This window comes from Microtus pennsylvanicus, chromosome 17, assembly GCF_037038515.1.
Source record: "Microtus pennsylvanicus isolate mMicPen1 chromosome 17, mMicPen1.hap1, whole genome shotgun sequence".
In the NCBI taxonomy this organism is placed as follows: domain Eukaryota; kingdom Metazoa; phylum Chordata; class Mammalia; order Rodentia; family Cricetidae; genus Microtus; species Microtus pennsylvanicus.
The window spans coordinates 33097027-33109732 of NC_134595.1; the positions used below are offsets into that span (position 1 = coordinate 33097027).

General features: G+C 43.2%; 1 protein-coding gene across 9 annotated transcripts in view; it reads right to left on the reverse strand.

The window, feature by feature from the left end:
* Positions 1 to 5756: 5756 nt before the first annotated feature.
* Positions 5757 to 12706, reverse strand: part of Gigyf2 (GRB10 interacting GYF protein 2) — a 138991-nt gene continuing 132041 nt past the window's right edge. For all 9 annotated transcript variants that reach the window (XR_012908194.1, XR_012908193.1, XM_075951862.1 and 6 more), the window contains 2 exons: positions 10236 to 10383; positions 5757 to 7492 (listed from right to left, as the gene is read on the reverse strand). Coding sequence is in view for 7 of the 9 variants with exons in the window: in XM_075951862.1 (XP_075807977.1) it covers positions 7425 to 7492; positions 10236 to 10383 (216 nt within the window). In the remaining 2 variants the exon portion in view is untranslated. The remainder of the gene's footprint in view (positions 7493 to 10235; positions 10384 to 12706) is intronic.

Consider the following 12706-nt stretch of genomic DNA (forward strand, 5'->3'; position numbering starts at 1 on the left):
AGCCGCACTGGTGGGAGACGAGGGTGGGAGCAATGGCTCCGCTTCAGACTTCTGACAGCGTATTGTGTGACAACAGTGATGGTGGTGGCTGGATGTACAGCCACAGGAGGCAGATGTCAGGCTCCCGGATCCCTGCTGGATAGTTGTGATGCTGGGAGTATGTTACTCTTCTCAGTGCTGTGATAAAATGCCTAAAAGAAGCAGTTTCCAGGAAGGAAGATTTTATTTTAGCTCACTGTTTGAGGGGACACAGTCCATCACGGGGAAAGGCGTGGTCGCTGATAGTTCGTGTGGGTAGAAGTTGCTTGCTTGCATCTAGATCAGAAGCAGAGACAGGACAGGAAGCAGGGCTGGGCTACATACCACAAGCCCCACCTCCCCTGAAATGGATCTTAAATGTCAATATAACATACTTGTAACTGAACCTTTTCTGCTTGGGATACCTACAGACTCTTAACCAAAACAGATATCTGGGACTGTCCCAGGAAAGAGACACCCAGAGGTCTATTTTTGGCTGGATTTGCTTGTCCTTTGACCTCCAGTGCAGTGAAGACCTCATTGCCAGTCAAGTGAGATACTGGTGACATGGCATGGCATATCATATGTAGGCTTACAGTTCATTTATTATAAATACAAGGTTGGCCTCAAACTCATGGCAATCCCCCTGCCTCATCCAAGTGCTGGGATTACAGACATGAGCCACTACACCCACTGAAGACAACTTAAAGGCCAGTTGTATACAGACATTCATGGTGGCATGATCAGAAGGACAATGCCATGAACTGAATGCTCACAGAAAGTGATAGGCTCGGGACTTACTTTCAAGGCCAAGCAGAGAACTAGAGTCGATACAAGAATCTCTTATTTCTCATAGTTTCCTTGACTGCAAATCAGGCCCAAAATCTAGTTGGGCAGATTGCAGGATGGTCAAATTAGATTACAGCCTTGCCAGTTCTCATAGGTGACCAACCTTTAAACCACTGAAACCTTGAGAGTTGAGTGGGGATACTGGGGCAGAACAGACAAATCTAAGAGTGTCCCACCAAGTGTGCAGGCCTCCCTGGCAGTGGTGGCAACCTATTCTTGTTTACACTACCACCTCATCTGCTAAATTCCCTCTCAAGAGGATGCCCTGGTAACTCATTCTCTCCCTGTCCACATGAGCCAGATGCCAGCATTCCCAGAGGACAAGCCCGGAGCCTGACTCAGAGTCGAGGACAAACCTCTACTATTAATGTACACTAGCGACAAAAACAAAGTACTTTGCTGCTTTTATTACTAGAAACCTGGAGGTGTCAGAGTTCTCAGATGGTAGAGTGGACAGGATGTGGCTAGGACTAGGGTCAGTACCATGTATTGATGGGGTGCTTAGGGAAATTCAGAAGCCAGGGCACCAATAGTTGCTCCAACAGTCTAGTGGGTTGAATGGCCAAACGCATTCTAGGCCAGAGGCATTGAAAGTGAGAAGACAATAGATGCCACAGACTTAGCAGTGTGTGAGGGTTAATGTTGATTGTTCACCTAGGCAGGATGCAGTCAGACGACCAGTGTGAGGGCATTCCTGAAAGGGATCCAGAGTAGGTTAACTGAAGGATGAAGATCTACACTGCCAGATAAACACAAAGGAGAGGGAGGAGTGTTGTCAGTCAACTCTCCCTGCTTCCTGACTCTAGAGGCAATGTGACAAGCCACCTTGAGAACATGCTATGTCTTCCTGGCCATGGCGAGCTCGAACGGCGAGGAAAATAAAGTCCTTTCTCCCGTAGGTTGGTTCTGCCACAGCATTTCATCACAGCAGAAGTGAATCAGTTCTGAGAAATGGGGCTATCACTCTGAGAAACTTGACTGTGTAGGTCTTCAGCCTTTGGAACTGGCTTGAGGGACTATTGAGTATTTAGGACTTAGGGTTTGAAGAGCCCTCAAATGCTGTAAGCATTTAACGGCCCGTTAGATATGCTTACGAGTCTGCGTGAGTGCTGGAAGGAAAACCGACCGAGCTCCCTCCGTGAGACTATTCTGGTCTCACTCCATTTGGTCAGGAGCAAGAGCCCACAGAGCTTGTTGATCAAGCTGAATTTGGACCCCCAGGATCTCCCGTTCTCATCTGATTTGGGGTGCTTTGTTGGAGAGGCAAATGGGTCAAATGTCCTATCTTTCAGTGAGGCTGACCTGGACTCCACTCCAGAGCATGGCTGCTACTACTGTGGTACTTCTCCAAGTCCACTTGCCTCTGCACTGAGTCACCTAGATGGCATCCCCACACTAGTCCCATAGCAGTGCACACCCATCACTGTCCCTGAGAGTCCTGCCCTGCTAAGGTGCACATCTAGACACTAACACCTTCAACATCTAGTGATCTCACTGTGTCCACATTCCAAACTGGACCCCTCAGTATATTTAAGACAACCCTCTGGAGATGTCTGAGCCTAGGTCTCAGAATTCTGGATCGGTAAGATTTTGATTGAGTATCATGAGCTATTGACTCACCTTCTCCCATGGTCACATCCATGAAGGTGTGGCTAACCAGGATAAGATAGAAGCGAAACTGGGACTAGGAAACTGCTTCCTGTGGCTGTTCCAGCAGCTGAACTGCTTTAGCTGAGTCTAGCCCCACATCTGCCCTCCATGATAGAAGCCAACACCCACCCACCTCCTCATCCTGTCTTTACAATGGAGCTGTCACGTATCACCAGCCTGTGGATTGGAAAGGGACCCTCTGCTAGGCTGGAGCATAATTGTTCTCCTCTGAGATAGGCTCTATACCTCTCTGAACAGACTAAAGTCACTCATTCATTTTCACACTCTCCCCAACCTCCCACCTACAACTGCTACTCACTTTGGAGTTATTTCTGTAAGTACAGCGATATACCACTTAATAGGATATCATTTGAAATACTCATCACAATGGGCGCCAAATGTACCATGAATAATAAAAACTTAGACACAGATATTGGGGTTTAAGCTGAAGATCTGAAAAGCAAAACGGCCAACCACGAGAAACCTTTTACCTCTACCAGATCTTCAGGCCGAAAGGGTGAGATCCTGTCTCCATGAATCCACAGCCTCCACACTCCAATGAGTTCCTGTCTCTTCCCCTTTATAGTCCCCTCTGCCCAGCCACATAACTCCTGTCTCCACTTCCCTAGTGCCGGGATTAAAGCCTTATGATCTCAAATGCTAGGATCACCTTTGTATGAGCTGTTTTTCTTAGACAGATTCAATCTTGTGTAGCCCAGGGTGGCACTGAACTCACAGAAATCCATCTGTCTCAGCCTCCCGAGTCCTGAGATTAAAGGTGTGTGCCACCACTCCCTGGCCTGTGTGGTTAACTATTGTGGCCGTTTTGTGCTCTGATCTTCAGGAAAGCTTTATTACACAAATAATATATCACTATATGGATCTCTCCCTACCAGTTGTGAGGCTTGCAGGGGTTCTAGTTCTATTTCAAGTTTCCCAGATGACCCTACCCCCAATCTGACAGGTGAGGACACTGAGCTCCAGAAACAAGAATGGTTAATGAGGCTAATGCTGACAAGGAGCCTTCTGGAAGCCATGCCACACTGCTTTGGAGACTTCCCGGCAGGGGAAACTGGTTTCACTGACACAGTCATGGCTGAAATTCCCATTGAATAGGCTTTAGGCTTTCTTCATAACTTAACATGACAAAAAGCTGCATCTGATCACCATTCCTAGGGAAACAAACATCTGAGCATGAGTATTACAAATCTGGCTGCTTTAAGAGTCTCTGACAGTAACCCAGGATTCCAAGCAAGTACTGTAGTCTCAGAGACAAGTCAGGAAGAAATGGAGCCTTCTGGAAGCCATGCTACATTTCCCTGCATCAACTTAAAGACATCTAAAATAGTGGTTACCCCTTACTTGAGATGCTGTACCTGTGTACCCAAGCCTGTCAATTGTAAAATGGCCTGTAGATCATGTTTTCTCAACTTGATACAAGCCTGAGTCATTTGGAAAGATAAAATGAGATTGAGAAAATGACTCCATCAGACTGGCCCAGAGGCAAGTCTATACATGGTATGTGCTGTCTATGTGTACACATTAGTCACACCATACATAAATAAAAAGGTTGCACTAAAAATTCAGAGGATGGCAAGATACCTCAGCTGAGTTGAGGCACCTGCGGCAAGCCTTGAGGACCAGAATATCTGACTTCCACACACGTACAGTGGCAGACACATGTACACACAAGTCCATTGGTTTTAAAAATTGAAAAGACAGAAGCCTCATGATCCAGAAATTTAAAGCACAAACCCCCACCCCAAAATAACATGAAAACAGTCCTTGAGGAAACAGATAAACTCACTTTATGCTAGTCTCTCCCAAAATGACTATATAATCTTTGGCAATGTGGCCTTGCCACTCTTTCCATCAAAGTGGGTGGGACAGAGGCTATGCTCCTGCTCCTGGACTCAAATATAGTAGCACAGCAGGCAACCCAAGTAGAGGGTTATCTACCCTCACCTGCCAAGTACATTCCTCCTACACAAACAGCTTCTGCAACTATCAGCTGAGGTCTAACCTGCTGCCACCAGCTGACAGTTACTTGAGGGCCAACCCAGAAATGTCTACCTCATTAAGACGTCATGAAGCAGCCCCATCTGACATCTGAAGTCATGAGACTACATAATGACCCCTTCCCTAATGCACAACCAGATAATTACAACTCTCAGCCAGCATAATGAGGTACCTGTTATAAGACAATCTGCTGATACTTTTCTATAGACCAACAGTGACCAGAACAGGACCTACCTTGAGGACATTCTCTATCAAACTGGTTTGCTTTAAACATATGCACACGCACACAAACAAAAAACATTATACAAAACACATACTGCTGGTTCTCAGCACTGTCATGTTAAACTCATCTAGGATGGAAAATATTCAGGGAAAAGTAACACCAGTAATGAATATATACTTTTTGAGCCACTATTTTCTTACATAACATTTACATGAACTGAGGCATTTCAAGTCACCTAGAGGCGATTTAAAAGTATAGTGAAGATGTATGTAGATTATATGTGCTAGTGTACCTCTTCGAATTTGAGAGTTACGATTTTGTTATATGCAAAGGTTTTCACCCAATCCTCTAAATTTCTAAAGGACTTTAAAACTTAGTAAGGGGCTGGATGTGTCGCCCAGCGGTAGAATGTAAACTTAACATACACCATGCCCGGAGTTCCATTCCTAGTGCCTTCCTTCACTGCACAACCCCCAGCCCAAAACCCCTGAAGGAATAACAAAGAATATTAGATAGTTGAGTGGTGGCTGTAAGTAAGAGTGAGCAAAGAGTATGAAAAAGCATGATCAAAAGATGAAAAATGTCTCCAGAAGAGTGGTATCCTCTAACTGGAAAGCCAACGGCTAGCAAATGGAATGTCCCATGACTGAAACGGCTTTGTTCTATCTAATATGTCCACTCCATTCCCAATTTGGTTTTAGATTTCTTTTTATCTTACTGAAACAAAAGGCAGTCTGATTTACAGGAGCTGGATAAGTTCAGGGAAGGACATTTTGAGGGTCTGTGGTTCAAAGGCAGCCTCCAGTCTACAACTCAGCACAAAGGAAGACTTACCACATTCATCTGGTAAACACAGACCCCAGTCAGTAGTCCATCCCTGGCAGAAGGCCCCAGCTGCCTTCTCATTGCCAGTGCCTTGGTCTATGCCACCAAGAGCAAGAGTTTCAGGCCAAGCTCAGTCTCAAGAAAGGTGAGTACAAGAGAGACCACAACCACATTTTATTTAAGTTCTTTTTTATTTTCCTCCACACTGGCAAAAGTTCCGAGGGAGCTTAAAGTTTTGTAAACATTTTAACTATCCCTCTTCCCCACCCCCCTTTTGAATTTACAAAGCAAAGGAGAACAGGAGTCTTACTTTTAATGGTCCTCCATCTCCTTATGCTATTTGATCCAAAAACTATTTACAAGTTTGTAGCAGTCTCTGTATAGTTATTGTACACGTTTAGGAGGGAGAGAGGCAAGAAGGGATAGGGAGAATGATGATCCAAAATCATAAAAAATAGAAACCAAGTATATCCTCCAAAACCAAACTGCTCTCAGAGCGACTCCAGCCTTCTCCCGGCACTGATGATGAGAGAGTAGGTGCTTCCCCTATAAGCTGCCCACCACAGCACCTCTTGCACAGGCACAGCAGGCCCACAGCTCCCGCGAGGTGATGTTCTACAGGCGTTTGGTGCAGGCAGGCAGTTTGCTTATAAACAGAGCTGGAGTACATTTCTACTGGAGTGAATGGGGAGGAGCAGATCTCTTGCTCTGTTCTTGCCCATGCCCTCCATCCCACTGCATCCTCCTGCATAGTGGTTTCCATGGATGAAGATCTTAAAGATGGTCAGGTTTGTACATTCTCTTCTTAGAAAAGGCAAACAACTTGCCATCCCAGAATCTTTACATAGAACCTTTCAGGGCCACGACAAAACACACATGGTGCTCTGAGGAACAGGTGAAATTCCCAACTTTTATCGGAAGCCAAAAGTTTATCCCTATCCAAGTTGAAATTACATAAATTCATACATATGGTAAAGGTGCCTCTTAAACGAGACAAATTTTCACAGAAGGGCCCAAAATAAACTGGTCCTAGTCCTTTGAAGTAAAAATATTTATGGGGGGGGGGGGGGGGTTAATCAGTTTTATATGAAAAGAAAATTAGAAGTCCCTGTCCCAGGCCATAGGGTTTCCTTCGTCCAGTAAGGTTGGAGTATGTCAGGGAAGAGCACATCTTGCTTGGAAAGTCACTATCTAATGAAGAAAACATAAATCCTTTCTCTGGAAAGATATTCAGAAAGAACGAGTAAGGGGTGTGCAACATCAAACAAGCCAGTCTACAAACCACCCCCTCAGGGCCCCTGATGCAATCCTGAAGTTAGCAATGGCCATCCAACCTCTAGGCAGAGTTCTGCCTGGCTCTGGCAAAAGTGAAGTCACCATCCAGGGGAGCATTTGCTCCTGGCCAGTGTCTATTAACCATTAACTTTCTTCACGACCGCAATAGTTAAGACCTTTTGCCTGTATTGGGGGCAGGGTAGAGAGGTGGGGGAGAGAGAACAAAACAACAAAAAAAAGTGACAAGAGAAAGTAACCTGCTATTGGCAGATTCCAACACACTTCCAGGAGACGCAGATGAAACCAATGCACAGTGAATGTGTGCTGTGCTGCCAAAATCTGCCCTGCTGGGTCTGGTCCACTCAGATACAGTCTGAGATGCTCACCAACAGTGACTTAAAATAATCTTGGACACAGGGGGTTAGAAAAACAAAAAAAGCCTGAGATGATTGGTTCTGTGATTTGTTGCAGAGTGACAGAGAGCAAATGGTGGATGCATGTTGTGTCCAACGAGGAAAATCCATGGTCACTAGGCAGGAGGGAGGGCTGGCACAGCGGCAGGTACTCAGTAGTCATCTAGAGTCTCAATCTCACCCATGTTGAGTCGCTCTGATGACGCATTGACTGAAAACCCTACAAGAAAAAGTAAGTTTATGAGTGACTGTTCTGCCAAGTGGCTCAACATCAAGTAGCTGGCTGGAATTTAAGTCTCTTATGCTGAAGAGTCACACTAAACTAGGCACTGAGGGAAGACAGAAGAAAGGAAGGCAAGCAAGTAGACCAATGCAGGATGGGGGTCTCTGATCAGACTGGAATGGAATCAGCCTAGGAGAAGTATCACTGACATGGTTCACAAACACTGCAATGCTACAACACCTAATGCTAGTGGTGGAACTTTTCCAAAAAAATCCATAATCACAAGTTGATACAAAGTTTAACGAACAGGCCTCTTGGGAGTGAATGACTCCCAGAAAGCTTTCCAGTTCCTCTGCCCTAGATGAATCCTCAACTGTTTCAGCTGCTGTGTGAAAACCAAAAGCAAACAGGCGACGCCCTTCACTCCAACAAGGTTGTTGGTATTGGGTGGCTTTTTCACACCTTCAGTTTTGTACTTCAGTGGTCAAATTTTCAAATAAGCACACATTTGAAATGTTCCCATAACAAACAAAAATGCCTTACATAATAAAATAGCTTAATTAACAGACTCAAAAATAAGACTTGAAAAAAATAGACAAGCATGTTTACTAACCAAGAAGGCTGTGGGAGAAGCTGCAGTCTGACAAAGCTGAATACAGGAAGAGGCAAGGACGCAAAACTCATCCAAAGTCCCAACCAGCAACTGTGTACCTATAACTCACTAGCAAAAGCTTTTTTCCCTTGGAAATACTGAAAGGCTTAGTGTTTGTATCTTTGAGATGAAGGTTTTATTTGGTAAGTCTAAAAACCTAAAGACCAATAGCCTATGATCTATTAACTATATTCTGAAGCAGGTTTATCTGATTTCATGTCACTAACAAATGAAATGAGGTAGAAACAAAGAGTTACATGAAAACAGGAGAAGAAATGTAATTTTAAAATCAACTAATTTCAATCAAGACAGGAAAAGAAACCTGTGGAGAAAGATTATTTGATGTTATAATGTCCTGATTACCAGGCGAGGCTTTTTAGAAGACATGATCTACCTTAACTGATTTAAAAGCTCAAATATAAACTCAGCCTCCCAACTTCACAAAAACAACAGGCTTGTGTGTGCCATAAAAGGCAAGGCAACAGAAAGGGGAATTTGCCTACTCGACAGCTCCTCAGACCACCTTCTACCAGGTCTAGAACACTCCTTTGCATTGCTTCTTTATGACATTCTCTGTAGGCAAGGAAAGACTGACTGGGAGGACACTGCAGGGTATATTTTATCACCCCCAAATGGTTTACACTGGCCACTTGGGAACCCTTAAAATTAGTATGATCAGAGTAGAGTGAAGAACACCTGGAAGTGAAACGAGGCTGGGGCTCCCTCTGTTGGTCCACTTCAGAATGAACGTTCCCTTTCAATCTTCTCTTTTAATGAGTACTTACAAATCCAGCTGAAACCTATTTTTCTAGTATGTGCATGGAAAAAAATTTCCTGGTCTCTAATAGGGAATATACACATTGAAAAGTAATGCATGAAAATGAATAAACACAGGAATTCCCAGAAAGAAGCTTAAAGTAGGCAGTGATTTTCACATGAAAAGCTCATTTGCCCAAGTGAGGCCCCCTCAGCACTTCTCAGTCTTTGTCCTTTAGGACAATAGAGCTATTGAGCCATTAAGACCTACCCAGCTCCCACGCCCATACCGAGGGAAGTCTTCTGGAGTCTACGGGAGAAGACCAAGAGCTTACCGCATAGAACAAACATGAACAGCTGGACCAATGTGGGTCACATCTATAGAGCAACCTCACATACCTGTAAGCTAAATCCCAAGGACTTCTTAGAGCTATTTAGAGAACAGTTCACAGTCAGGTGGTGGTGATGGCGCACACCTCTAATACCAGCACTCAGGAGGTAGAGACAAGCAGATCTCTGTGAGTTCAAGGCCAACCTGATCTACAAGAGCTAATTCCAGGACAGCTAAGACTACAACACAGAAAACCCTGTCTCAAAAAACCAAAAAGAAAAAACAAAACAAAACCTGTTCACCTAGTTCTGTCAGAATTTTATACTTTTCAACCCATGTTTGATATTAACACTCTAAAGGACTCTATGACAGTGAAGTAAATTAACTTAATATTCAAAAATAGAAAATAATTTCATTTTCATCAATACGTGCGGGTTGTTAGGCCAATTTAAAAACACAGCAACTTAAATTCATTATTTATGAAATACCATTCCTATCAGTCTTTTAAACCTAATTTAGGAGCCTGCTGTTCTAGGACGTTGTCATGTGTGAGGACAACAGTTCTCATTATGGCCAGGGAGGTATCTACCACATAAGAATAGAGGAAGCCTGAGCACTAGTCCACGGGCTAGGAGAATCGGGTGTCCTAGCAGTACAGTCACCCAGTACCCATTTAAGTAGATTTAACAAGCACTGCTTCTTTAAACATCCGCCTACCGCACGGATCAGCAGAACTTCTGAACTACTGCTGTTGTCCATTACTGTTTTTGTGTGAAATGCTAACAACGCTTTAAAATTTGAAGGACCATAATACTATTAGTTTGCTTGTCCCAGCACGTGAAGCACACCTCCTGCATCTACATGCCCAGGAACTACTGGCCACTTCTCTTAAGGCCAGTAGATAAATGAATCCTTACATGAAAGACTGTAGCAATTTATCTGGTTGCTAGCATCACCCGAACCTTCCTCTCACCAGGCTGAGACTCCAGGCTTGTCCTCACCTAATAAACTAGGATCTGCTCGAACCATCTTCTGTTTTTTCTTCTTCTTGCCACTTTGCACAGCCTCAAAACTGGATTGTTGGTTGTTGCTTTGATTGGTCTGAAATACCGAATGGAGTGTACTATGGTTCATGCCCCAAACAGAGTCCTGTGAAACAAAACAGCATAACTACAATTATACAGTGCATATGGATGTGGACTGCTCTAAGAATGGGTGGCTTGCTTTTGCCTTATCAAGTGCTGAGTCTGTAAAGGAAAATCCTGGTGAGACAGCCCACAGGGCAAAAGTATTATCACAGCAGTCTGAAGGCCTGAGTTCATCCCCAGAACCTAGGGAAAGGAGAGAACCAACTTTAAAAAGTATTTACTCTCTTACCGGCTGGGAAATGCTAATAAAAGTTAAGATAAAGAGGTCTGAGTCAGGGACCTCCAACAGAGCAGGCCAAAGGCAGCAACTTCCACAGGAGCAGTCTTGAGCCAGTGACCTTAGCTGCAACAAGACCCAGGCAATAACCTCCACAGGAGCAGGTAAAAGGGATTCACCACTGAGGGAGCAGGCGGGAAAATCCCCCAGAACACTAAGTGGTGTTCCTCCAAGGGTGACTGGAACCGTGGCCCTTACTATACCACAAGTAGCAACCATCTAAGCCTTGGATCCACTGGCACCTGGAAGATTGATCACCAGAGACACAGCCCCAACTACACTAATCAGAGGAAAAGATGGGTAGACAAGGTAAGAACACATTCAACACACAAAGAGCAACATGACACCAATAAAGACTAGCTGCCCTACAACAGCAAGACTTGAAAAATCAAATATAGACGAAGCAGAAGAAAATGACATAAAAATAACTTTAGGAGAATGTTTAAGGCCCTTAAAGAAGAAATGAAAAAATTCCCTCAAAGAAATGGAGGAAAAGACAAACAAAAAAATTGGAAGAAATTAACAAATCCCTTAAAGAAAACCAAGAAAAAGAAACTATTCAGCCTGGCCTACAAGAGCTAGTTCCAGGACAGGCTCCAAAACCACAGAGAAATCCTGTCTTGAAAAACGAAAGAAAGAAAGAAAGAAAGAAAGAAAGAAAGAAAGAAAGAAAGAAAGAAAGAAAGGAAGGAAGGAAGGAAGGAAGGAAGGAAGGAAGGAAGGAAGGAAGGAAGAAAGGAAGGAAGGAAGAAAGAAAGAGAAACTATTCAAGACTTGAAAACCAAAATAGAGACAATAAAGAAAATACAAACCGAGGGAATTATAGAAATGGAAATTATGAGAAAACAATCGGGAACCACAAATGCAAGCATTAACAGCAGAATACAAGAGACAGAAGAGAGAATCTCAAGCACTGAAGATACAATAGAGGAAATAGACTCAACAGTCAAGGAAAACAATAAAACAAAAGCTTAACACAAAATATCCAGGAAATATGGGACACCATTAAAAGACCAAACCTAAGAATAGGGATAGAAAAGGAGAGAAGTCCAAGTCAAAAGCACAGAAAATATATTCAACAAAATCATAGAAGAAAATTTCCCCAACCTAAAGAAAGATATGCCTATGAAGATACAAGAAACTTACAAAACACCAAGAAGACAGGATCCCAAAAAAAAAAGTTCCCTTGTCACATAATAATCAAAACACTAAGCGTTCAGAATAAAGAAAGAAGAGTATTAAGAGCTGCAAAGGAAAAAGGCCAAGTAACATCTAAAGGCAGACCTATCAGAATTACATTTAACTTCTCAAAGGAAACAATGAAAGCCAGAAGGCCCTGGTCAAGCATTATGCAGACATTAAGAGACCACGAATGCCAGCCCAGACTACTATACTCAGCAAAACTTTCAATCACCATAGATGTACAAAACAAGATATCCAAGGCAGAACCAGAATTAACCAATACCTAAAACCCAACCCTACACAAAGTACTAGAAGGAAAACTCCAAACCAAGGAAGTTGGCTACATCCACAAAAACACAGACAATAGATGATCTCATAGCAGCAAATCCCAAAGAAGGGAAAAACTACACATAATAACATTACTGACAATGAAAACTAAAATAACAGGAGCTAACAATCACTGGTCATTACTATTCCTTAATATAAATGATCTCAACTCACCTATAAAAAGACACAGATTGGATATGAAAACAGAATCCATCCTTCTACTGCATACAAGAAACACACCTCAACCTCAAAGACAGAGTAAAGGGTTGGGAAAAAAATTCCAATCAAATGAACCTAAGAAACAAGGGGATGTAGCTATCCTAATATTCTTCAAACTAAAATCAATCAAAAGAGACAAAGAAGGACATTTCATATTAGTCACAGGAAAAAAAAATCCATCAAGAGAAAATCTCAATACAGAACATCTATGTCCCAAATACAAGGGCACCCTTATATGTCAAAGAAACACTTCTAAAGCTTAAATCATACATTAAACCCCACACACTAATAGTGGGAGACTTCAACACCTGACTCTCAC